At 41.8% G+C, this 25743-nt stretch overlaps 1 protein-coding gene and 1 pseudogene across 1 annotated transcript in view; both read left to right on the forward strand.

Annotated features, from left to right (window-relative positions):
• MYO1E (myosin IE) overlaps positions 1–25743 on the forward strand; it is a 287213-nt gene that overhangs the window by 239799 nt on the left and 21671 nt on the right. The window contains exons 20-25 of the mRNA XM_006831592.1: positions 5430–5544; positions 5755–5924; positions 7916–8061; positions 21085–21231; positions 22216–22373; positions 25425–25517. Coding sequence (XP_006831655.1) covers positions 5430–5544; positions 5755–5924; positions 7916–8061; positions 21085–21231; positions 22216–22373; positions 25425–25517 — 829 coding nt within the window. The remainder of the gene's footprint in view (positions 1–5429; positions 5545–5754; positions 5925–7915; positions 8062–21084; positions 21232–22215; positions 22374–25424; positions 25518–25743) is intronic.
• Positions 14458–16493, forward strand: LOC102820680 (annotated as a pseudogene).

Raw genomic sequence — 25743 nt, forward strand, 5'->3', positions numbered from 1 at the left:
CATTGGACCAATAAACAACATTCTTATCAATGGAGAAAAGATTGAAGTTGTCAAGGACTTCATTCTTCTTGGATCAACTGTCAACACTCGCGGAAGCAGCAGTGAAGAGATCAGACGACATTTGCATTGGGCAAATCTGCTGCACAGGAACTTTTTAAAGTACTGAAGAGCAGAGATGTCAGCTTGAGGACTAAGGTGCACCTGACCCAAGCCATGGTATTTTCAAAAACCTCATATGGACGTGAAAGCAGGACAGTGAATAAGGAAGATCGTAGAAGAATTGATGCCTTTGAGTTGTGGTGTTAGAGAAGAATACTGTAAGTGCCATGCACTGCCAAAAGAACCAATAGATCTGTTTTGGAAGAAGTACAGCCAGAGTGCTCCTTGGAGGCCAAGATGGCTAAACTTCGTCTCTCATACTTTGGACATATTGTCAGGAGGGAACAGTCACTGGAGAAGGATGTCATGCTGGGTAAGATGGAGGGTCAGAGAAAAAGAGGAAGACCCCCAACGAGATGGATTGGCCAGGTGGCATCATTGATGAACTCAAGTGTGGCAGCGGTAGTGAGGTTGGCCCAGGATCAGACATTGTTATGTTCTGCTGTGCATGGGGTCGCTATGAGTCGGTTCCGACTCGATGGCACCTGACAACAACAACAACAACAACAACATGGCCTTGGTAAATCCTGATATCACAGATAACTAATATTCTGCATTGGTAAGATGGGCCCTGGAGTCCTGATGTGGTGCTGTGGGTTAATGCGCCAGACTGCAAAGCCGTTTGAACTGCAAGGTCGGTGATTCAAGCTCACCAGCTGCTCCTCAGAAACCCTATACAGGGTCGCTATGGGTCAGAACCGACTTGACGGCACTTAACAACAACAACAAGATGGGCCCCACAGCTACTGCTCTGCTTACCTCATGGGACTCACCTGACACTCAGAGAAGATCATGGCTGGAACAAGCTTTATGAACCATCAAAATGATTAACTAAATGACACACATCAATAGAGCTTATTTATAAAAAGTTTGTGGTAACATTTTCGACTTTGAGTTATTTGTAGCTTCACAGCAATTTCATTCCAAATATAAAATGAAAATGTTGTGTCATACACCATTAAGCAACCCACAGAACAGCTCCTGTTCTTTCTAAAATGGGACAGAATGCTTTCTTAGTACAATGCAGAACTCCTTCTGTTGTTTTATACCCATTTTTACGTTTCAACTTGCAAAATTTTTACATATGATTAAAACAGCCTCCATATTTTTAATACTCTGTTTTTTTCCTGATTCAGTTGAATTTTGGGGCATTTTAGTTCCATAATTAAGATTCTTTTTTTTATTTTTTTGATTTCCTCCTCATTGCTTTATTGCTGTCACTTGACTTGCTATTCCCCATCTTTGTACACACACACAAACCACACCATCACCATTACTGATATCCCCCTCCCCTCAAGCACTCACCCAGCCACAGCTGAGACCGACATGCAAATGTATCTACAGAACATGTGTTGGAGGCTAAATCTATCATGTAATTTTGCCTTAACTTTTATAGTAAAGATGCTGAATATAGAAAATAATCTGTTTGCTTTAAGAACCCACATTGAATATCAAAGACCAAAGGGTTTGTTTGGGGGTTAATTTTTTTTTTTTCATGTGTTTTTAGTATTATTATTATTGTTTATTTGTTTTGCTTTATTTTTGTTATCCCCTTTCCTTTCTTCTTAAGCCTATGTGGTTTGTAACTCCCAGGGCTTTTGGAAAGAAACCTAAAACCGAGCTCGTCTTGAAATAGTCTCTAGGAAGTTGAGAATTGGTTGCCTCCTCATCTTTTCTATGAGTCACAAGTGTATTTTCTGTGACACCCCCAAAAATAGTTCTGGGAAAGAGAAGGAAGCAGGACTTACTCAGAAACCCAATACACAAGGTGATAAGAAATATCCAGGAGTCCTTTTGCATCATGTGACCCCAGGGCTCAGATGTTAAACATTCTGTTCAGTTGTTAAGCCATGTATAGTCCACTTGGGGTTCAGAAATATGCACCTTAATCCCACTGCATGCTGGCATGGACAGCTATGGAGTTAAATGACCCTTCCCTTGGCATTTGCAGTTTGGGGTGTTTCTGCACAGCTCAGGCTATGGGAAGGGAGAAGTTGACTGGCAGAAGTGGGTAGATGTGGTTCTCCAGTGTAGATAAGAATAAACAGACAACAAATCAAATCCAGCTGCCTTCAGACAAACTCCCTTGTTTACTTGTGGAATATTTTTCAATAGCTATCTAACTATTTCCACTTGGGTTTCTATTGGTCCACTTTATTTATTTGCTTATTTTTTAGAGAGTCTTGTGTACCACTTCCTAGGTGAATGAGAACGCTTTTGTACCATTTGAAAAGTGAATCAAATGCAGACTTACAGAGAAACACTCGTCTGTGAAAGTCAGGGAGAGCCTGGCAGAGCCTGAGAGAGCTTGTTTCACATTCCTGTCCCACCCTGTTGTCCTCAGTTCCAACTTTCTACTCGGTATAATGAAGGTCACAGAAGCCGATTCCTCACTGAGCTCATCTTCTTAAAACCGAACAATCATTTAGCTTCACTAGTCAAGGATTGACCACTGAGCTCTTTCAGTACCTATGTCTATGGAATCAAACCGAAAACAGCAGCTGGAAGGTTCGATAAGAGCCTTGGGGAGAAGTGACTTCGTGTTCATGGGTAGAGCAACTCATAAAAGGAGGATGAGGATGATTGCACAGTTTGACTATCTAATCCTTGTCACTGAATTGTAGATGTAGAAACTGCTGAGTTGGTGTACATTTTGCTGTGGAAAATTTCAACAGCGACTACGAAATAAATAAAATAAAAATTTAAAAACAAGCTCACTCCTATAGCTGTTGAAGGATTGGAGGGAATGTCCATCGAGTTTCTGGAGCCATTCCTGATCCATAGTGGACTCGCCATGCATTGCGGCTATTTGCCTTGGTTGTCTTTATAGTAGAGCCTGGCTGATGGGGAAACAGCAGTCAGTCTTAACTCGTAAAATGGCCTGCCAGAGCCTGATGGGTGGACCTCTAAGCAGTCCCAGCCCATCTAAGTGAAACCAAATCTTTGCTATCCCATCTTAAGTCCAGCTCCAGTCACTGAGATTGTCTCTGCTCCAGTGACTCCTTGGAAAATCATATGAGGCAGAAAGCATGCTTTCAGGGACCCCCAAAGTCGGACAGCCCCCTTTCCATAGCAGCACAAGCACTGCTCCTGCAATAGCGGGGACAGTATAGTAAGAGACTACAGCACCAAGCAGCAGCCTCTAGCAACTCGATTGATCTAGCCACCAGATACCCTCTTTGGATCAAGGTGGGGAAAAAGTGAGCAAATGATGAATCACTCATGTGGTTGTCACAGAGACCAGAGCAAGGCAGGGCAAACACCGCTACTAAGGCCCATTCAGATCCAGCTATTTCCCATTGAGTTTTTCATTTACAGAAGAAAAACCAATTCCCAATAGCAGTCATAAAGAATATGCCATAGTAATCATTTCTTCATGAGTCTGAGAAGCTGCTTCCCCTATATGAAGGGACTTCAGAAATTATCCATATTCCAGTTGTATTAAATGCCCATCCATGCCTAGGACTGATGACAACATTGAGCGTGCACGTAAAATGATTCTGTTGAATAGACAAGTGATACTGGATTATGTGACAAATCATTTTTCAAATCAGCCGTGGTTCTGCCTATGAAATAATCCATAACAGACTTAGATTTCAAAAAGTTTGTGTGAGAAGGGTATTGAAGCGACTCACAGAAGAGCATAAACACAAGTGTTTGGCCATCTGCAAACAAAATTTGGACCAATACTCAGACAGTAAAAGTTTCTTAAAAAAAAATGTTACTGGTGATAAGACATGGATTAATCACTACAAGCCTGGGAGTAAATAGCAGAATTTGGAATGGAAACATCCTCAATTACCAACCAAGGAAAAGTTGAAAAGTCACCCATCAGCTGGAAAATTGATGCTTACAGTTTTCTGGAGTTCTCAAGAGCCAATTTTGGAACAGTCTTGGGAAAAAGTTTCAGCAATCAACAGTGCTCCTCCATACAGTGAGATGCTCACTGAAGAGCTGAAGCCTAAATTTCGCATTGAACACAGAGGACTGCTATCCAATGGCATTGTGATCTTGCATGACAATGCACATCCTCACACCTCTGCCCACACTGTTGACACACTGCAAAAAAACTTTGTTTTGAGGTATTAAAACATACCCCCCTATATCTGGTGAAAGGAGATGGGGATAAGATTCTTATGATCCAATAGTGAGTAATTGTTATCATGACTAATTGAGACAGTCACAACTGTAAAGGTAGAAGTTCTGTAACATAAAGGGAAGAGTAGTTAATCTTACAGTCCAGGAACAGAGGACCCTAGGGCCATCAAGGGAGAAGAGCAGGAGTGGAATATGGGACCCTCTCCAGAGAAACAGTGACACCAGAGATGGAGACAGAGATGAGGACATGGAGAGATCGAACAGCCAAGGACTCTAGACTCATGGAAAGAGAAAGGCTGCATGCTGGCAGCCAGGAGGCAGGCTTGCAGAATGTGCCCTTTGGATGTTTAAATGATTATATATTCCTTAGTGTTTTTGTGTACATCCAAAACAAAAGAGGGACTAGAAACAAATACTGTTGAATAATGATACACGGAAGGGATTGTAATCATTGCAATGAAATGAAGAGTGTAAAACCGATGTTCTCCCATTTAAACTCTCACTCAATTCACAACAACTTAAAAAAAAAAAAAGAGTAAATACTAATAATGGATAATAATGGAGGGGATTATAATCACTAAGATAGAATGAAGTGTATGATTTGGTGAATGTAAAACTGGTGATTTGCTCTGTCAGCTTCTACTCAATTCAGAGTAAAATGTAAAATAAATATACATATTTTTTTAAAAGTCATAAGGATTTCTATATTCACACTCAATCAAAAGTATTGGCTACCGTTTGTTTTTTTTAAAAAAAAAATCCCCCCTATAGTCCTGATCTTGTTCCATCGGGCTTTCACCTGTTTGGTCCCAGAAAACAGCCCTTGGAGGACAAAGATTCACCTCTGATGAAGAAGTGAAGACAGCGGCGCATTCGTGGCTCACAGCTCGCCCTAACACATTTTAAAATAAGGCGTTAATGAAAGCCTGTTGACAGATGGACAAAGTGTATTGAAAAGCAAGGAGATTGTGCAAATGATGCATTTGTCTTTTCTAAAAGTTGATTAAAATAAATTCTACAGCCAGCATGCAGATAATTTTGACACACCCTCGTAGAAAAATGGAATTTCCCCACAAACTTTTTGAAGTCGTTGCATATGTCTCTCACTAATTTCTTAATGCAATATTTAGGTATTGTAAATTGGCTTACTTTTATCTTCTCTGCACTCGCAGCTATTTCTTCTAGAAGAGATGAGAGAGCGAAAGTATGATGGATATGCTCGAGTGATTCAGAAATCTTGGAGAAAATTTGTGGCCAGGAAGAAATACGTCCAAATGAGAGAAGAAGGTATTTTAGTTGTTTGGGTTCTTAAATTTACAAATCTCCAGAGGAAGTCTGAGCCTCAGTGAGGTTACAGGTTCATTTAATTTGTATGTAATACTGTGTGTTAAAACTCTTGCATTCATTTAGAGTTTCTTTGTGTATTTCCTTACCAAATATTTCCCTCCTTTTTCTGGACTGATCCTACTCCTTTCTCTACTCTCTCTGCCATGGTAGCCTCAGACCTGTTATTGAACAAGAAGGAGCGAAGGAGAAACAGTATTAATAGGAACTTCATCGGGGATTACATTGGGATGGAGGAGCACCCAGAACTCCAGCAGTTTGTGGGCAAGAGAGAGAAGATCGATTTTGCAGACACAGTCACCAAGTACGACCGGAGGTTCAAGGTATGCGTGCGAACACTACTCACCTCTGAGGCACCAAACCGATCCCTTAAAAAAAAAAAAGACTTGTGATGTTGCTTTTGAAACTATTACTATCAAAGCAGAACACGTTCATTGTGAAAATTTTTAGAAAATACAGATAAACCAAATGAAAAAAGAGCAACCTACACGGAGAAACAAGGAATCCTGGTGGAGTGGAGTGGGTTATGCGTTGGCCTGCTCACTGCAAGGTCAGCAGTTCAAATCCATCAGTTGCTCCTCAAGCAAAAGATAAAATTTTCTACTCCTATAAAGATTTACACCCTTGAAAACTTTATATAAGGTCGCTATAGTTGGAACATACTGGAAGGCGCATAACAGCAAACTGAACAAAAAACACTATCAACATTGTATATGTATTTTCCAGATCACTTGCATGCAGATATACACGAACACATATTTATTTTTACAAAAATGGATGTGTATTTCATGCTATTTTATGTCCTGTTTCTTTTTTCTTGCAGTATACCAGAGAGAGTTTTCCATATTCATAATTTTTTTTGAATTTTACATAGCTACATATTGTTGTTGTTAAGTGCCGTCAAGTCAATCCTGACCCATAGCAACCCTGTGAAAAGGGTTTCCAAGGAGCAGCTGGTAAACTTGAACCACTGACCTTGCAGTTCAAATGGCTTTGCAGTCTGGAGCATTAACCCACAGCACCACACCAGGACTCAGTATTCCCTTTATTACTTTTTGAGTTCATTTCTCATGAATCACTTCTCCATGTTTTGTTTTTCCATGATCATAACTACAATGGGTTGTCATTTCACACAAATCTTGATGCATTGATTTTAGGATAACCTAGGAGTGAATTGCTGGGTCAAAGAATTCAGAATATCTTTATCATCATCAAGAAATATTATGGTGTTCCTGAATGAACAATAAGTAAAGCATTATTCATTAGCCACTGGATTAAGAGCTGATTTCTGATCTCCTCCCTTAGACTATTTTTCCTGGTAGAAAAATCTAAAGCCCCCCCTAGCTCTTGCACACAATAAGAGCTTTTCTTTTCTTTTCAAGAAAAGTAAATTAATGAAATTACTAACAATCAGAATTTTGTAAGATGGTTGATGAAGCCAAATCATTCCTTACAACCTAAATATGGTACCTTGGAAGCAAATATGGTTGCTTAGCTCACTTGTTGTTTTTGTTACTAAGTGCTGTCAAGTAGGTTCTGACTCATCGTGACCCCGTATAGGATTCCCAAGGAGTAATTGGTGGGTTTGAACCACTGACCTTGCAGTTAACAGTCCAGTACGTATCCTATAGTACCACATCAGGACTCTGCTTAACTCAGTAGTACTCAATTACAAGATAGTCTCTCAAATGTCCCAGTGTCTGTTTATGTTATATTTTTAAGGATTAGTATTGAAATGAAAATATATCTATTCTGCTGTTGTTGTTATGTACCGTGGAGTCGGTTCTGACTCATAGTGACCCTGTACAGGGTTTCTGAGGCTGAAAATCTTTACAGGAGCAGAAAGCCTCATCTTTCTCCTACGGAACAGCTGGTAGTTTCAAACTGCCAACCTTAAGGTTAACAGCCCGATTCGTAACCACTATTTCATGAACTCCCAAGGAATTATGTACAGACACTTGCAGGATCCCTGTTTGAGAAACATGCTGTAGCAGATAATTGATAGGATATATGTGCTGGTTGGCCTGGGACGGTCCCATTTCCACCTGGTGTCCTAATGGCTCAGGTAAAACCATATGATTTGCTGTTTTTACAAGTCAAGAAGAGTCAAATATCAGCAATTTCATATGTGTCAACCAAATAATCAATAACACTGCTCCATGTCTTTCAAAGATCTTGGGTTGATCAAATCCAATTGCCATCTCAATGGTAGTGAAGATTTGCTGCGCAAGGCAGCTTCCTCTCTGTCCTGGTAACAGACATCCATTGTATAGACAGCTGTCTATCCACCTTCCTAAAGCTCCTCTCATTGCAGGGTGTAAAGCGAGACTTGATTCTTACTCCAAAGTGCCTGTATTTAATTGGACGAGAAAAGATCAAACAGGGTCCAGACAAAGGACTTGTCAAAGAAGTGCTGAAGCGGAGAATTGAGATGGAAAGGATCTTATCCGTGTCCCTCAGGTGAGTGGTAAAGGGATGGAGGCAGGGAAACCCTCCACATCGCTATTGCCATTCCATACAATGCCAGGAGAAAGACTGAGTACAGCTCCTCAGGTGATAAAACTTTTATGAAAAGCACTAAGTTTTCCCTTCCTCTCCAAGAAGATTCCAGTTCCTTACGTCTCAGGGAGTGTTTACATGGCAGGAATAAAAGAACAAGAAAGTTGCCTTCTGGGAATTATAATCCATGTCACAAATGTGTTTAACTCGTTGAATTGAAAACCAATTTGCTCTGGACACTTTCATCCAAATCATAATTTTTTTAAAAAAGACAACAGAGAAAGTTGCCTTCTGGACAGTGCCTTCTAATTAAGGGACACTCAGATCCTTGTTCCCATAAAATGTTAGGAGTAATCCTAGTATGCAAAACAAATCAGATTAGAATTGGTTTTACTGAAGTAAAGCCTAGAGTCCAGAGCCCTGTCCCCCATCATATCTCACCCAATTTGAAAACATGACTCAGTTTACCAGCAACATTCCTTACTCAGCGGGGGCCACTGAGGCTGTCCATTTCAGTTTGCTGTGACCTTAGATTGTCCTGGAAGGAAAGTTTCTTGGAGGCTTCTTAGGGTTCCTTCTGCCTATTCAAACAAGAGAAGAAATGCAAATTGGTCTTAATAATCTGTAGCACTGGAGACATTGCCAAGTGCTCCGCTCAGATCCAAGTTCACAGGCAATTGGAAGCCTCGGCTCCTTCCGCAAGGCCTCAGGCCAGGGGCCTTGCTCTTCTTGTCAGCATCTGGCTTTCTTTTGGCAGAGGGACTTCAGTGTATAAGGGGACTTCCCTGGGTCCTCATGTGCTAAGAACTGTCAGACCAAACTCCCTCTGATAGAAAATGCCTCCCAGTTCACAGAAGACAAAGAAAGGTGCCCTGGAGTCCAGTGGCATCTTCCTTTTATGCCCCTGGCTCCCAGCAAGGCTATTGCTGCCTTTGCCAGGGGAAGCTTTGCACTGCCATCGCCTTAAAAAAGTAGTGATGTTGTGAACGCTTCCTGGAGTTGGAACACTTCTCCAAACTCTTATTCCGCACAGAACACAAAACTGCTGTGCTTAGGAAAAAGCGGGGAGAGTGGGGCGAGGAACGTTTGTTTGCTCGGCATCTGACCTACCAGGCAAGAAATCCTGGCACCCGTGTGATCTCCAGTGTGATAATCCAAAGCAGATTGCAAGTTGTGTCCATTCTTGCCTTGTGTCACTGTGGTTTCTGATCGTATCTGTTTCGAATTTTGCCAGATAAAGGTCTGGGTGGTGCAGTGAGGGTGCGTGATTGAAACTTGCCAGTGAAATGTCTAAGATGTTGAATCCACCAGTGTCCTTTTTCAGGGTTGCTGGTTTCCAGGAAGAACTCTGGGTACTGCATGCATTTCAGAAGGTGTCTCTGAGCATTGGGCCCACTGGCCTGTGTCACAACCTGCTGGGCCCTGAGGGTCCACAGGCTACTGCTCTTGGTGGTTCTTTATTTTCGTTGTCCTTGCAAGGTGACCAGCTGTCAACCAGCTGGGTTGGTTGATGTGTTCTGTGTATACTTGACAGCAGTGTTGGCTCTAGGGCACATGTGATCATTGTTCGGAGCGTAGCTATCCTCGCTGCTCTTTAGACCTGGTCTGTCCTCAGTCTCCCAACCATTCAGGGAGTGCCGTCCTTACAGCACCAACATAAGGCCCATGATGACCACAAATAAGCATGATGTACCTACATTTGTACAAAACAATTAGACGTTTACAGTGTTGTTGATCGAGCCCTTGTTGTTAAGTGCTGTTGAGTGATTCCAACTCACAGAGAACATGTACAGGATTTCCGAGGAGCTGCTGGTGGGTTTGAACTGCTGACCTTGCAGTAAATCCAGTGCTTATCCTACAACACCACACCAGGACTTCCCTTATCAAATAAGACTTGGGTTGCTATGAATTTTTGAAGGGAAAACAAATTTGCTTTGTAAACTCTCACTCAAATCACAATAAAAAGTTAAAACAAAAACCTGGGTAGTTCACATTCAAATTTCTTCCTTCTGTGCTTTTTTTCCCCCTTCCCCCACCGCCTTTGAGGTACACAGCTTTATGGTAAAACCAGCTCCTTTTTCTTCCTTTTCTTTAGTATTTAACATCTGGAGTTTTACATCCTTGTGGCCTTTTCTTTTTTACAGGGTGTGATAACATGAAGTACTTAGCTTAAAAGTTGTTCCTGCTTGAGAGGGAAAAAAACCTTCATTTTATCTTGTAATTTCTGCATGTTGCAGTTAGCGAAGCCTCACACATACAGAGCTAACGCTGCCCCATTCTGTCCTGTACATGTTAGATTAGACGAAAAGTCAGAAACCACATTAGGAGAGGAACCAGAAGGACAATGGTTTATGCAGATTCAGTCCTGGAGTAGAAGTTAAGTGTGATACAAAACCAAGGAACATGTAGGTGTGTGGATATTTTAGAAAAATACTTCAGTCTTGGTACAAAGAAAGATTTTAACAATTGTCTTGTATTTCATGAGAAAAAAAAAAATTACACTAGTTCTGTGTTTTGAAAAAATTTTTGAGACTTCCTCATTTACTATGAGCTGAAGTTATGTCACCTAATGGCTTATTAGGAGTCCTGGTGTGGTGTTGTAGGATAAGCACTGGACTGCTAACCACAAGATCAGTGGTTCAAACCCACCAGTCGCTCCTTGGAAACCCTATATAGGGTCAACAACACTTGACAATAACAACAACAATGACAATGGCTTACTAAGGAAGTCCTGGTGGTGTACTGGGATACTTGTTGGACTACAAGATTAGCAGTTCGAATCTACCCAGCTGCTCCAAGGGAAAAATAAAAGGCTGTCTGTTTCAGCAAAGATTTATAGCCTTAGAAACCCTACAGAGCAGTTTGGCTCCCTCTCCTATAGGCTCCGGTAGCGTAGTGGTTACGAATCGGGCTGCAAACCTTAAGGTCAGCAGTTCAAAACTACCAGCCACTCCGCAGGAGAAAGATGAGGCTTTCTACTCCCGTAAAGATTTACATCCTTGGAAACCCTGTACAGGGTCGCTATGGGTCGGAACCGACTCGACGGCACTTCACAACAACAACAACAACCTATAGGCTCCTTCTTCTATAGGCTCCCTCTCCTATAGGCTCCTTCTTCTATAGGTTCCCTCCTGTAGCCTTGCAATAAGTCAGAATTGAATGAATAGCAGTTAAAGGTTTGGGTTTTTGGAATGACTTACATTGGAGTCCCTTGTAGTACAAATGATTAACACACTCAGCTGCTAACCGGAAAATTGGAGGTTCAAGCCCATCTGGAGGCAGAAAGGCCTCCCAGTGTACTCCCAAAAGATCAGCCCTTGAAAACCCTGTGGAGCCTGGTTCTATTCTGACACACCTGGAGTTACTATGAGCTGGAATCAACTTATCAACTAGTTTGGTGAATGGCTTCTTAGAGAGGGCACTGTCAAAGTATCCCACAAGTTTCATCTTTCAGTGCCTTCTGCTACCCATAATCTCTGTCAGAGAAAAATCCATTATGAGACTATTCGGGCAATGTGAATATGACTGACTACTTGATAGTGGTTGGTTGGTTGTGTGCCACCGAGTTGGTTCCGACTCACAGCGACCTTGTATGGGATTTCTGAAGCAGAAAGCCTCATCTTTCTCCCTCAGAGAGGCTGGAAGATTCGAACTGCTGACCTTGCAGTTAGCAGCCCAGCTCATAATCCACTATACCACCAAGGCGTCTTAAATACTTGATACTAAGAATCTATTATTTATTTAAGTCGGTTTGAATCTCAAGGTTGGCGGTCCAAGCTCTCCAGCTGCTCCTTGGAAACCCTATACAGGGTCTTTATGGGTCGGAACCTACTCAACAGCACTTAACAACAACAATTAGTCTTCAAGAGCGATGGTATTATTTTTATTGAAATCTTTAATCTTTAAGAGATACAGATTGAACTATTTAAAGGTAATATAATGCCTGTACTTTGCTTTAAAATAATGAGTGTAGGAGTGGGGAGTAGAGTGATAGATAGATTTGATTATCTGCAGGTTGGTTATCATTGAAACCTCCTGACATTTTGCTATTCTCACTCCTCTGCTATTTTGAAATCTTCCATAATAAAAAGTGTTTCTAACCCTACAGTAGGCATTATCTATTCAAGTCTTTATCTTTAATAAATGTATGGAAATAGATCTCGTTGAATTATTGTGGAAAATTTAAATAATTCTAATTTGCAAGGAAAAAAAAAAAAAGCGGTATTAGAGCAGATAGAATTAGGACCAACAACTCAAAAAGATTTGAAGCTACTGTTGCTCAAGGAATTCCAGAATAATTTGAACAGGAACATACCTTATCTACATGAAAGTTAGACTAGAACATTGATGGCTGTATCCCTGCCTTCGTTGGAGACTTGGTGAGACTCCATTAACAGAAAGTAATAAAACCAACATATAGCTCAGACAACATCAGACTTCTGAGGCTTGAAACATCAGCTGACAGAGGGCCATGAATCCATATTTGTAATATCATGAAGTACAGAAATAGCATCCCAACCACCCGTGTGTATTCATCCATTCATCAAACCTTTTCAGCTTGTTAGTATCCATTTGTGAATCTTCCTTCAAGAGCTGCTGCTTGTACGAGTACTGGCCTGGCCTTAATTTTTGTTGAAAAATTCACAGCAAGGTGGTCACAAGGTGTGTTTGCCCATGTTCTTTGTTTTCCTCTTGTAGGTGATGAGATTGATGCTCTGAAACATGCACATGTTAGGGGGCTCTCTGATGAGGACTCTAATTTTAGCTTTCGTTTTGATAGCTGACTACCAGAAAGCCAAAGGCCGAAGAACAAAAGCTATCTAACTGCCTGTCTGGGCCCGTAGGTTTGCTAATACCTATATGTAATTGGGAAAGCCATTTAAAAGAATGCTAAAGGTACTTTGGGACTCCTAGTGTGTCACTATAGCATCAGCACTGGACTGCGAACCACAGGTCGGCAGTTCAACCCACCAGCTGCTCCTCGGAAACCTTATACAGGGTTGCTGTGAGTCAGAACAGACTCAACGGCACTTAACAATAACAACAAAGAAGCCATGGTGGTTCAGTGGTTAAGCACTGGCTTCTACCTGGAAGCTTAGCAGTTCAAACCCAGCAGCCATAGGAGAAAAGATCTGACAGTCTGCTCCCATAATGACTCCAGTCCAGGAAACCCTATGGGACAGTTCAGTTCTGTCACATGAGGTCACTAGGAGTTTGAATCAACTTGATGGCACCCAACAACCACAAAGGTATTTTAGACTGAGGGAGGCCCCAGCTCCCAGTCACAACATTCTTGCAAACCATGTTCCATTGCCTAACTACATTAAACTTTCTGGCAGTAGGAACAGCCCACTTGGTCTGACCTGAAGTATTACTGAAATCTTGACCTGCTAGGGCCTTTAGGCTTTGGGAACCTAGTTGTCAACATTAATGAACTGGAACCCTCCCTGGATCAGGTCCTGTGTTGACTGTGGCGATCTGAGGGCAAATAGACCTAGGTGCTACCTGGAGGAGGGGAACCAGACAACTGAGCAGACATGTACCATACAATGACAGGTGTTCAGAGAGCTACATACAGGTCACTTCTGCTACACCAAAGAGGGGAGCAGAACCTTTCACCTGGCAGTCTGGGAAAGCTTATCCAACCAGCACCGAGGCCTGACCCTTGTATCCAGATGAAGGCTCTAAAGGTACCCCTGGTTTCACTAAGGGATAGCATTTGGGGTCAAGTTTGTTTTCTTCTTTATTCTTCTCTGGTTTAGTACAAAAACATAGATCTCATAATTAGGAAAAACATTTTATAAAGACTTAAGTAAAGGCGGGGCTATCTTTGGAAGTTGTCTTTTCAGTTTTAAAAAAGAACTTTAGGATTTTGCCATGTTTTGTAACGAACATTTTTGTGAAGAAGATACTGGTTAAGGGAGTAAAGCAAGAGTTTTAGTGTTGTCAGCAATACAGCCATAAACCACAAAGACAGGGAAAGAAAAAACCAGCACTGTGCCAAACCAGGAACTAGGAGAGGATCTCAGCACAGGGTTCAGCCTCAGACATCTGTAAGGAGTTGCCGCAAAAGCATATGAATAAAACGGGTGAAGTCCAAAGATAAGTCTGATTTTTTTTTTTTTTTTTAGAATAAATAGACATGAAATGCTTTGTTCTCAGGTCTAGGAGAAGAGAATAAGCTGAGACTTTGTCTTGGGTGAAGATGGTTTTACTCTCAGGCCTGGGTGCCTAAGGGAGGGGATTTTGAATTTGGTGGTTGAAGTCAAAGTGTCCAAACATATCTCTTCTCATTTCCAGACTCATGCTAACGGTTTTGATCTGCTTGGGGTTTTGTTTTGTTTTTTCTTTATGGTCATGAAACATATTGAATCTAAGGCCATTAATCCACTCAAGGTGACTTGAGTTAGGTTCATTTAGCGTTTTTGAATAATTACCCTGCCTGAAGTGCAGCCAACTAGACAACAGACATGTCCAAGAGGGCGTGGAGCTAAACAAAAAAAAGCGGAAAGGAGATTTGGGGATTATTCCCCCCACACATCAAGAAGCAGTGCTTATCCCGCACTACATGCTCTCCCACCCTAATGAGATAGTACTCTTACAACTGTGTTTGGATGCTTATGCTTTTATTTCATTATTCAGAATTACCTGAGAGCTGTTTGAGCATAAGTGCTGTTGGATTTTTGAATTGCTGTAATTAAATGATTATGATAATTTAGGAGTTTTCGTCGAACCAGAAACAGGAAGATAGTAGTGGTTTTGCAACTATGCACATTCGTTTTACAGCTAAAGCACGTTATTCTCAACCTTTTAGAAAAGATTCCTAGTTTTGGAAAAATTTGTGAGCAAGACAAGTAGAGATTGTGGGTTCCTCCCCTAAAACCTGTTCTCTTTATATATTAGCAGCTGTTGCCCAAAGACTACATTTCCCAGGCATCTTTGCAGCTATATTTAATGATAATATTCTAGCCAATGGTGTGTGAGCAGAAGTAACTGAACAAATTCCACATCATGTCTTGACAGGAAAGGAGTAGGTCTCTTCTATCTAGAATTGGAATGTTGATCCCGAATTGCTTTTGCATAGTGACAGATAAAAATGCTGTTGTTTAAACCACCAATAGACAGTCTTCACCACTGACTCATAGCAACGCTATGAATGAATTACTGCCCAATCCAGTTCCGGCCTCACAGCGGTTGCCACATTTGAGCCCATTGTTGAAGTGACTGTGTTTATCCATCTCTTAAGGGTCTTTCTCTTTTTTGCTGTCTACTTTTCCAAGCATGATGTGAAAGCTTCTACATAGACTGGTCCCTTCTGGTAATATGTACAAAGAATAAGAGACGAAGTCTCACCACTCTCCCTTCTAAGAAGCATCCTGGCTATAATTTTTCCAACATAGATTTGTTCCGCATCTGTTCAACTCTTTAACTTACTCGTTCTTTCCATTCACTTTAGCTACTCAACGTTCAGGAGCAAATCTCAGAATCTTTTTTGACATCCAATGTTGTGTTTTCGTTCTTTCCTGCCTTTTTTTTAAACTTTTCATTGTGATTTTTGTGAAATCTATATTCCCTATATTCATTTGGTCTTTGGTTATTAGTGTTCAGTGCATCAAATCTGTTCCTGAGATGATCTCTAAACTCACGGGGAAGCTACTTAAGCTCATACTTTGACTCTTCTGGACTTTTAACTTTAGTTTCAGCTTCAACTTGAGCTTGCAACTGATGGTCTGATCTGTAGTTGGCCCCTGTTCTTATTCTGACTGATAATATTCAGCTTCTTCATCAGCTCTTTCCACAGATGCAGTTGATTTAATGCTTATGTTTCCATCTGGTGAGGTCCACATATATTGTAGTCAACATTTATGTTGTTTTAAAAAAAATGGCACAGCTTCCTGTCTGCCTGCCTGCCTGCCTCACCTGCATGTTTTGCAGTATGGGCCTGAACCTCTGATCCACCAGCACCACCTGAGGGGCCCAGAATGCACTGCCACGGTGGAAGAGGATCAGGAGCTAGAGAGAAGAATGCATGGGCAGTGGGCAGAAGACCTCTGTAGCGGAAGACTACCCTGTAAATGGTCCAAGCAGTGGGCACAGATCAGCACTGTGTGACCTTTGTCTTGCACAAAGAGAACCATACACTAGGAAATTTTCTGTGCTACATGATCATAAAGGACCTGGATGTAGAATTTTGTGGATACACGACCACCCATCCTTTGGAGAGCAAAACTATTTTGTGCACTCAGACGTGAGATGGTCTTGCAGCTATTGAACTGTTTCAGAGGTGCTTAAGTGAGCTCATGAATGTGTGCCAGCACATGTTTGACAAGTCTGAGGCAAGCCCAAAGGACTACAGAAACCAAAAAGCCAGCAGAAGTGAATCTGCATTCTAGCCACTTATGTAGTTTATAAGGGGTAGATTTTCTAGGATCTCTTCTTCATGATCACTCAGAATGCAGAAGTAGAGTTGTATGATTACGGCATAATCTAGCCTGGAGGAAAAGGCATGCTTCTAGCTATTGACCCATGACAGCTATGGGAGTCTTTGAATAAATGCTGTCTTTTATTCCCCTCCCCCCCCAAAAAAAGGTACAAAGGGACTTCAAAAAGTCATGGAAAATTCCATTGTCTTTCAATCTCATTTTTCCTCCACCTTTTTGAAGTCCTGTGGTATTCACCAGATCATAACAAACTATGAATAACATTGCAAAGAATCAGTATTCCAGAACACTTAACTGTGTTCATGAGGAACCTGTACATAGATCAAGAGTCATTTGAACAGAACCAGGGGATACTGAATAACTTAAAATCAGGAAAGGTGTGTGTCATGGTTGTATCCTTTCACCATATTTATTCAATCTGTATGCTGAGCAAATAATCTGAGAAGCTGGATTATATGAAGAAGAATGTGGCATCATGATTGGAGGAAGATCCATTAATAACTTTTGATATGCAGATGATACAACCTTGCTTGCTGAAAGTGAAGAGGACTTAAAATCCTGATGAAGATCAAAAACTGTAGCCTTTATATAGATTGCACCTCAATGTAAAGAAAATAAAAATCCTCACAACTGGACCAATAAATGGAGAAAGATTGAAATTACCAAAGACCTCATTTTGCTTGGATCCACAATCTGTGCTCATGGAAGCAGGAGTGAAGAAATCAAATGATGTATTGCATTGAACAAATCAGCTGTAAAGGACCTCTTTAAAGTGTTCAAGAGCAAACATGTCAGTTTGAGAACTAAGCTGCACCTGACCCAATTCATAGTATCTGCAATTGTTTCATATGCATGTGAAAATTGGGCAATGAATAAGGAAGGAAGAACAATATTGAAAGTACCAATGACTGCCCAAAGAATCAACAATATATCTTGGAAAACATGCAAACAAAATGCACATTAGAAGTGAGGATGGTGAGACTTTGTCTCCCATATTTTGGACATGTTGTTAGGAGATGACAGTCTCTGGAGAGGACATCATCCTTGGAAAAGGGAAGGGTAAGCAAAGACCAGGTAGACCCTCCTCCTCAAACAGATGGATTTCCACAGAATCAACACCAATGGGCTGAAACATAGCAACGGGTGTGAGACTCCTGTAGAACCAGGCAGGGCTTCCTTCTGTTGTGCATAGAGACACTGTGAGCTGAAACTGATTCAACAGCACGTAACAACAGCAACAGCTTTTGCCAACTTCTATCATGATATCTTCAGATGCTTCTTTCCCCATGGCTATATTTTCCAACTTCTTTGTTTCCAACATTTGCTTTAGAAAATTATTAATACACATTGGTTGCATGTTTGATCAAAAAAGTACTGGATTTTTAATCACAGTTCAGCAGTTCAAACTCATCATCCACTCCACAGGAGAAAGATGAGACTCTGCTCCCATAAAGATTTACAGCCTTGGAAACCCTATATAGGGTCTCTGTGGGTAGAAATTGACTCGATGGTAGTGAGTTTGGTGGTTTTTTTGTTTTGTTTTGTTTTTTGTCGTTGGTGGTTGTTGCATACTTTTGAATTGTTGTATTCATTGGTTTTCCTTGTAGTAATATGAATATTATTCTATCACTTTTAGCATTATACTTCAGGATAGATCTTGAAATGGTGTTTTTGACAAGTAATACAGTGCCATTCTTTTCCAATATGATTATCCACTTTAAAATGACAATACCAGTCCATTTCATATCACTAATGCCTACAGTATTGATCCGCAGCCATTCCATTTCTTTTTTGATAACTTCCAACTTTCCTAGATTCATGCTGTGTACATTCTAGGTTCTGATTATTAATGGGTATTTGCAGTTTCTTCTCATTTTGAGTCATGCACTATCAACAAATGAAGGTTTGGAATATTTACTCCATCCACATCATTAAAGTCAGCTCTACTTTAAGGAGACAGTTCTTCCCCAGTCATGTGCAAGTGCCTTTAAACCTAAGAAGCTCATCTTCCCGCACAATATTAGACTTGTTTCCCTGCCATTCTTTAAGCGAGAGCTGGCCAGTTTTTTAAAAAGTAAATCACCAGGTCCTTCTTCCTCACTTGTCGTAGTCTGGAAGCTCTGCTGAAAGCTGTCCACCATGTTATTAGAAATATCAGTGGCATAACCTCAAATGTCACCGGAGCATGCAGGACACCCTAGTACTTCAAACTGACAGATGAGTAGTAGAATGGCCAAGTGCTTTACCCAAAAGACCATTGTTGTTATGTGCCGAACAGTCGGTTCCGTCTCATAGCGACCCTCTACAGGGTTTCCGAGGCTGTAAATCTTTACGGGAGCAGAAAGCCTCATCTTTCTCCCGTGGAACAGCTGGTAGTTTGAACTGCTGACCTTACAGTTCTCAACCCGATTCATAACCACTATGATCCCAGAGCTCCAAAGACCATTATTGCTCCCAAAATGCCCATAAAGTATTCTAACTACTCATCCAAGGAGAACCCTTTGACATAAGAATGTTATTGAGTAAACAGACTGAAAGGGCCAAGTTCCACTCTCCTGACACTGGTATCTCTCTTTTGGTTTTCTCATCCTGTGGTTTAAGCACCATGCCATCATGTGCTTTCAAATTCCAATTGTGCTATTGTTCTATATTAGAGTTTTCTTGTCCTATGGATTACCAACCAGGCCTCTCTCCTCTAGGAATACAGAGATACTAAGGTTTCAGGAAGCGAGGCTGCAGCTACAGCTTCTTGCTTGATCAGCTGCAGGTCATTAGCTCCTTGTCTCAATCCAGCTGAGGCCCTTGGGAGCCAGCAGAAAGAGAAGATTCCTGACAGGCCCGCTCAGAAAGTCTCTCTGGCCCTGACTGTGTTATGTTCATGGGAACGAACAGAGAAACCACAGGAGCTACACTTTAAAGCATCAAGTAATACAGAGAAGAGGAATTCCCATTATCAAAGATTCTCTCTAAAGCCAGTCTTCCATATGACCCAGTTGCATCCCCATTCTGATTCCGCACAACCGCAGTAATCCTACTGGTGCACTGGTCCTCAGAGCCCCCGGAGGAGAGCACAGCTCTCACTGCTGAAAGAACCATCTCTGTGGCCTTACCTGCTCATTGAGAGATTAAAATGTTACCCCAGTCAGTTCCTTGAAGCAAGTTCATTTATTTATTTTGAATACATGGAAAAATATCTAGAAAGTCCCTAATAAATGTCATCTTTTCAAGGCTTATCTTGGTCATTTGATAGTGTACTTGGAGGTCATTGTACAGTTGTATGAGAAAGCTTCAGAAAATCCATGGGAAATATTCCATTCTTTTTTCATTCCACTTTTCCACGAACTCTTTCAAGCCCCCTTGGATGCCATAGAGCCTTTGGGTTGGTAGCCTCATCCAGCTGAGTTAAGGAGTACAGTTCTTAATTAGAGATGTGTTGTGCTTTCCACAAGGCTAGCAAGGCCTGGAGATAGTACATAATTTTTTTTTGTTCAAAGGTGTTGATGAGTCCTTGCTTGTAATTTGTACAATCGTACAAAAAAGTATCTCTGTAATTCAATGCATTCTAGTCACGTCTGGCACAAAGAATAAACAGAACACAATATGGCAAAAGGCTCTTTATAAATGCATACAAACATTTAGATGTTGGCTTCCTTTTGTATAACCAAGCTTATAATTCTTCCAGTTAGGATTTATCACAATAGCTGCAACCATATCAGAAATTCTGTTACCTGGACACTTACTTGAGAATTGTTCCTTTTCAGCCACATTCTGTTTATGACAGCCTGGTTTTGAGTCTTAATATCTTATATATTTTATGATCTTAATGACATAGACAAAAGGAACCTTGGGGGCTTAGTGGGTTGTGAGTTGGACTGGTAACTACAAAGTCAGCAGTTCGAATTCACCAGCCACTTCGTGGGAGAAAGATGAAGTTTTCTGTTCCCATAAAGATTTAAGGCCTCGGAAACCCTATACAGGGTCACTATGAATCAGAACCAATTCAACAGCACACAACTAACCATCAAGGGCAGAGATCAGATTTAAAAATAGATTCTTTCTCTTCACATAGACTAAAATTATCCTTAAATTTCTGGTTCTAGAAATAATGGAAAATAATTATTTTGATTATGTTTTGGGTTGGCTATGAACTTCTTTTGAGAACTAGATCTCCACAGTTCTGTTGTATGTAATTGACTGTTGTGTTTAAGGAATCCTGGTGGCACAGTGGTTAAGTAAGCATTCAGGTCCACATTGAAACCCACCAGCTAGTCCTTGGGAGAAAGCTGTGCTAGTTTGCTTCCATGAATATCACAGCCTTGGTCACCATGACGGTGCCATTCTGCTCTGTCCTGCCAGGCTGCTCAGAGTCAGAATCGACTCAGTGGCAATGGATTTGGGTTTGGTTGTTATGTTTTGTTTTAATTATTACAAAATTATGAAGCTGTATGAAACTATCTTACAAGATTTTAAAAAATAGTGGAAAATAATGGAATAAACTAAAGTTTATTTAAACCCTCATTGTGTCTGTTCAATCCCTTTACAGTACTATGCAGGATGACATTTTTATTCTCCATGAGCAAGAGTATGACAGTTTGCTTGAATCCGTCTTCAAAACTGAATTCTTAAGCCTCTTAGCAAAACGTTATGAGGAAAAAACCCAGAAGCAACTACCTCTGAAATTCAGCAATACGTAAGTTGGGGCTCACACTTCTCAGTGTGGCAGAGAAAGACAGATTTTTATATATCTTCAATAAAGATCTTATATTTAGGAGAACTTCAAGATTAGAGTCATGTTGTAAGCAGAAAACAGTGATGGGGGGAATCAATGCATTCAGAGACTTGCTGCTAATGATCAGGGTATTGTCTTTTAGCATCTCTCATTTGTTTGGGCAACACGGTCTAGTAGACCAAACATTGGCCTGCTATTGATGTTCCAATCTTGTATTTAATGTAGATACCGTATTTAATGTTTCTTAAATGCCCCTGTCTATAAAATTGGATACCTTTCATCTCTTCCCTAGTCACAGAAGGAGGCCTAGAGAAAGGCTTAGTTCCACAAGGATCCTGGAGGAATAAACCTCACTAATTGTTGTTCACTGCCAACGAGTTGGTTCCAAATCATAGCGGCTCTATAGTAGGGTTTCTGAGGAGCGACTGGTTGGTTTGCACTGCCGACCTTGTGGCTAGTAGCCCAATGCTTTTCCTACAGCGTCATACCAGGACTGTTAGCAACTGCCAGGCTAACAGAGTCTTCAGCTACCTTGGGCCTGGCTTCTCACAGTCCTCAACACACTAAAACAAAGATCCAAGGAAAACACAGGGACATGAACACAGCAGGTGTGACCTGGAAATCACCCCCTCCATCTGTCCCCTGGTCAGTCCCCCCTGAAGCCACCTGTGTGGGTGCCATGCTGGAGTGACACTGATACCTTTGGTGGAGTTGGTTTCTCTCAGGTTCTAGGTCCCACATGGTTTTTCCCTGGTCCAGTTGGGCTTGCCCTGCAGCCAAGCCATGTCCTGGGATGCTTTGCCCATCCTCAGATCCGCATACCAACTTCGGATTCTCCAGTCTTGCCTCATTCTAACTCCTGTTCGCCCAGCAGCACCGCTCCATGCTAGGGCCATTGAGCACCATTTTCTCATTTATTCTCTCCAACAAATGTACTTGTCTTAGGCTTGAACTGAAGCTGAAAAAGGAGAACTGGGGACCCTGGAGTGCAGGTGGCTCCCGGCAAGTGCAGTTCCACCAAGGTTTTGGTGACCTGGCCATCCTCAAGCCCAGTAACAAAGTGCTGCAGGTCAGCATCGGACCCGGGCTGCCCAAGAACTCCCGTAAGTGCCCCCAGGGACCCCTCCCCAGCACCACGCCACTGGAGTGACGTCTGGCTTCTCCTGCCTGGGCCTGCTTCTTCCTGCTCTACTGCTCTACTTACCTAATGCTGATGGTGTGTGCAAGGTCTTACTGTTTCTTATAACTGGGATTTTCTTTAAATGGAACATTTCAACCAGTGTCAGAGAAATGCTAATGGTTAAAGGACTGGGAATGACTAAAAACTTATGGTTAGCATACAGGGCATTTCTAATATTGCATTTACAAGAAATAAGAGTCTGTTGGATTCAAATTTCCCAGCCCTTTCCAGTTACAGCTCACTAACACTGCAAACAATAGCCTCTGTGCCAATTGCAAAGACATTGACCACATTTCCCCCTTTCCTTCATTTCACTATGCTATATTGTGGTTCTGGTAGTGGAGTGGTTACGAATCGGGTTGCTGACCTCAGGGTCAGCAGTACGAAATTACCAGCTGTTCTGCAGGAGAAAGATGAGGCTTTCTACTCCCGTAAAGATTTACAGCCTCGGAAACCCTGTACAGGATTGCTATGAGTCAGAACCAACTCCACGGCACATAACAACAACAACATATTGTGGTTCAAATCTAAGAATCTCACCTTTACTTTAGAGCGATTTATGAGAATGCCACCCCCCACCTCCAGCCCAAACCCTGGTCTAACTTCCTCTCTTTGATTCTTGTTCTAATTATAATTGATATTTACAAATTAGGTGTATAATGTTGTTGTTGTTGTTAAGTGCCATTGAGTCGGTTCCAACCCATAGAGACCCTGTATAGGGTTTCCAAGGAGCAGCTGGTGAACTTAAACCACCGACCTTGTGGTTCAAACCTACTTTGCAGTCCAGTGCATTAACCTATAGCGCCACACCAAGACTCTATACAGGATATATAATACCATTATAATTGTATATACTTTGTATTTGTATAATACAGGTATCTTTAAATTTAAATATTTGGTGTGTATCATTAATGAAGACTATACTATCCATAAAACTGGCCTTTATCAGATTAGTGTATACAAAAATACTTTGCCATATTAATGGAATACCAGACCCAAACCAAACTGTTGCCATGGAGTCGTTTCCGACCCATAATAACCCTACAGGACAAGGTAGAGCTGCCCCAGGAGTTTCCAGGTTGAAATCACTCGGGAGCAAACTGCTGCATCTTTCTTCCCTGGAGTGAGTGAGTGCTGGTTCTGACCACTAACCTTTCAGTTAACAGCTGGACTCGTAATCCTGGCCCCACCAGGGCACCTTAATGTCACGCAGATAAATACAAGTGCTTTTATACTTTCATGTATGTGTTTTTTAAAAAGTCCACTGCCAATGAGTTGATCTGATTTATAGCAACCCTATAAAACAGAGGAGCGTAGTGGTGTGCCGTGGCGTCAGTTCTGACTCCCAGCGACCCTGTATAGGGTGTCCAAGGCTATAAATGTTTACAGAAGCCTAATATTTCAACCACAGAGTTGCTGGTAGGCTTCAAATGCTGACTTTGCAGTGAACAGCCCAAGTCTCAATCCGCTATGTTACCAGGGCTCCTTAGAACAGAGTAGAATAGCCACCTGGAAACTGTTGGTGTGTGTCTGGGTCTGGTCTTGTGGGAAACAGCACATTTAGTGGAAGTTTTGGCAAAGCCTTAAATAGAAGGGTTAGTTACAGTGGTGTGAGCAGGGCTAAGGAAATAAAATGGGGGCCCAGGGACAACAAATAGTGAGAAGCCATTGTTAGCTCTAATCATGATGAGACAGAGGGAGAAAATAGGTCCTGCCAGGCCCAGCAGAATACCTCATCCTCTCTCTCGTCTGCTGCCAGTGCCTCCCATGGGCCAAATCAGCCAGGAAGTAGATCAGTCCCCAGGGCTCAGATCCCAGGAAAGAAGAGACCACAGATGATCAGCAGGACTTGTGCGACTGTGTGTGTGAGCCCCAAAATGGAGAGCAGTCTAATACTTTATTAGATCTTTATTAGATCTCTATATATGTCTATGGGAGGGTGCAGAGTCCTGGTGTGGTGCTGTAAGATAAGTACTGGACTGCTAGCCACAAGGTTGTTGGTTCAAACACACCAGTGGCTCCTCAGAAACCCTATAGAGGGTCACTCACTATGAGTCCAGACTGACTCAAAGGCACTTCACAAGAACAAATGGGAGAGGGTGCTGGCTCTGTGTTCTGAGAGGGCATTCCTCACTGGACCACTCACTGAAGCCCACGTGGTCAATTCTCTTAGCACCCTTGTTCACAACCCCAAGACTGTTTTGGGCCACACTTGTCACTGTCTACCTTTCTCTGTTCTTCAGCTCTTCTCTTTACAGTTCCCTCCACGCTCTCCCAGCTGGTCTAGCCCAACCTGTGGAGGCCTTCATATGCGTGTAGCCACCATATTGTTTCTCTTCCCAACTCCCATGTCTCTTTCTGCAGACATCTCATCTGGCTACCCATGGCCCTGCCATCCCAGCACTAACGAGGGCCCACAGTCTGGCCTGTTTTCCAACTTCTCCATGTCCTTGTGTTAAGGACATCCTTTGTGGCCTCTGTATTTGTGGCCACTGCATTGCAAAACTGTAAAGGTCAAATTCTTACATGGAGGCTCCAGGCAGGTATACAGTTAGTACCAAAATATGCTTTCTGCTAGAGACAGTGATGGAAAGTTCAGCTTCTGTGCAACACACAGAACATGCATAGAAACCTTAAAATACGTTCCATCTGTCTCTTTTGAAATTCTACAAAAATAGAAACACCTTTGTAAGACCTTATTAATAGCTCTTTGGAAAGCCACTGTCTCTAACATTTCAAAATTGTCCCTCTGTAAATATATTCTCCAGCTCTCTCCGCCTCTCCCCAACCAGCAGTTTTTCCAGTACAGTATTTCCGTCAAGTATCCCTTTTCCACGGCAGCCAGTCTCCTACCAATCCAATTGAGGGCTGGGTTCCAAACTTTCCAAAAGGTTTTCATAACCAAAGTGTCTTCAGGAGCCATAAAGCCAACCCGTAGTACTGATTTGAACTTTGCCTTGTGTGTTTATTTTAGGTCCTACCAGAAGGAACACAATTCAAAGCAGAGGTTATTCCAGTGGGGTTCAAAATACCAGCTATCCAATGAGGGCCGCCCCTCCTCCCCCAGGTAAGTAGAGCATGTATCATAGACTGGGACCATTAAGACTGAACCCATAGACCTGCAAAGTATGTTAAGAAGGAAACCCATTAGCAAATAAATGCTCACATACTATAAGAGGGTCATTTCCATGCCAGGTGTGTTCTACCAACACAATAGTCCTACCTGTGACCCCCAAATTCAGGAAAAGTAAGAGTTACTGAGAGTTGAGTAACAGCTGAATTAACAATCTGGA

Source organism: Chrysochloris asiatica, unplaced genomic scaffold, assembly GCF_000296735.1.
Source record: "Chrysochloris asiatica unplaced genomic scaffold, ChrAsi1.0 scaffold00004, whole genome shotgun sequence".
NCBI lineage: Eukaryota > Metazoa > Chordata > Mammalia > Afrosoricida > Chrysochloridae > Chrysochloris > Chrysochloris asiatica.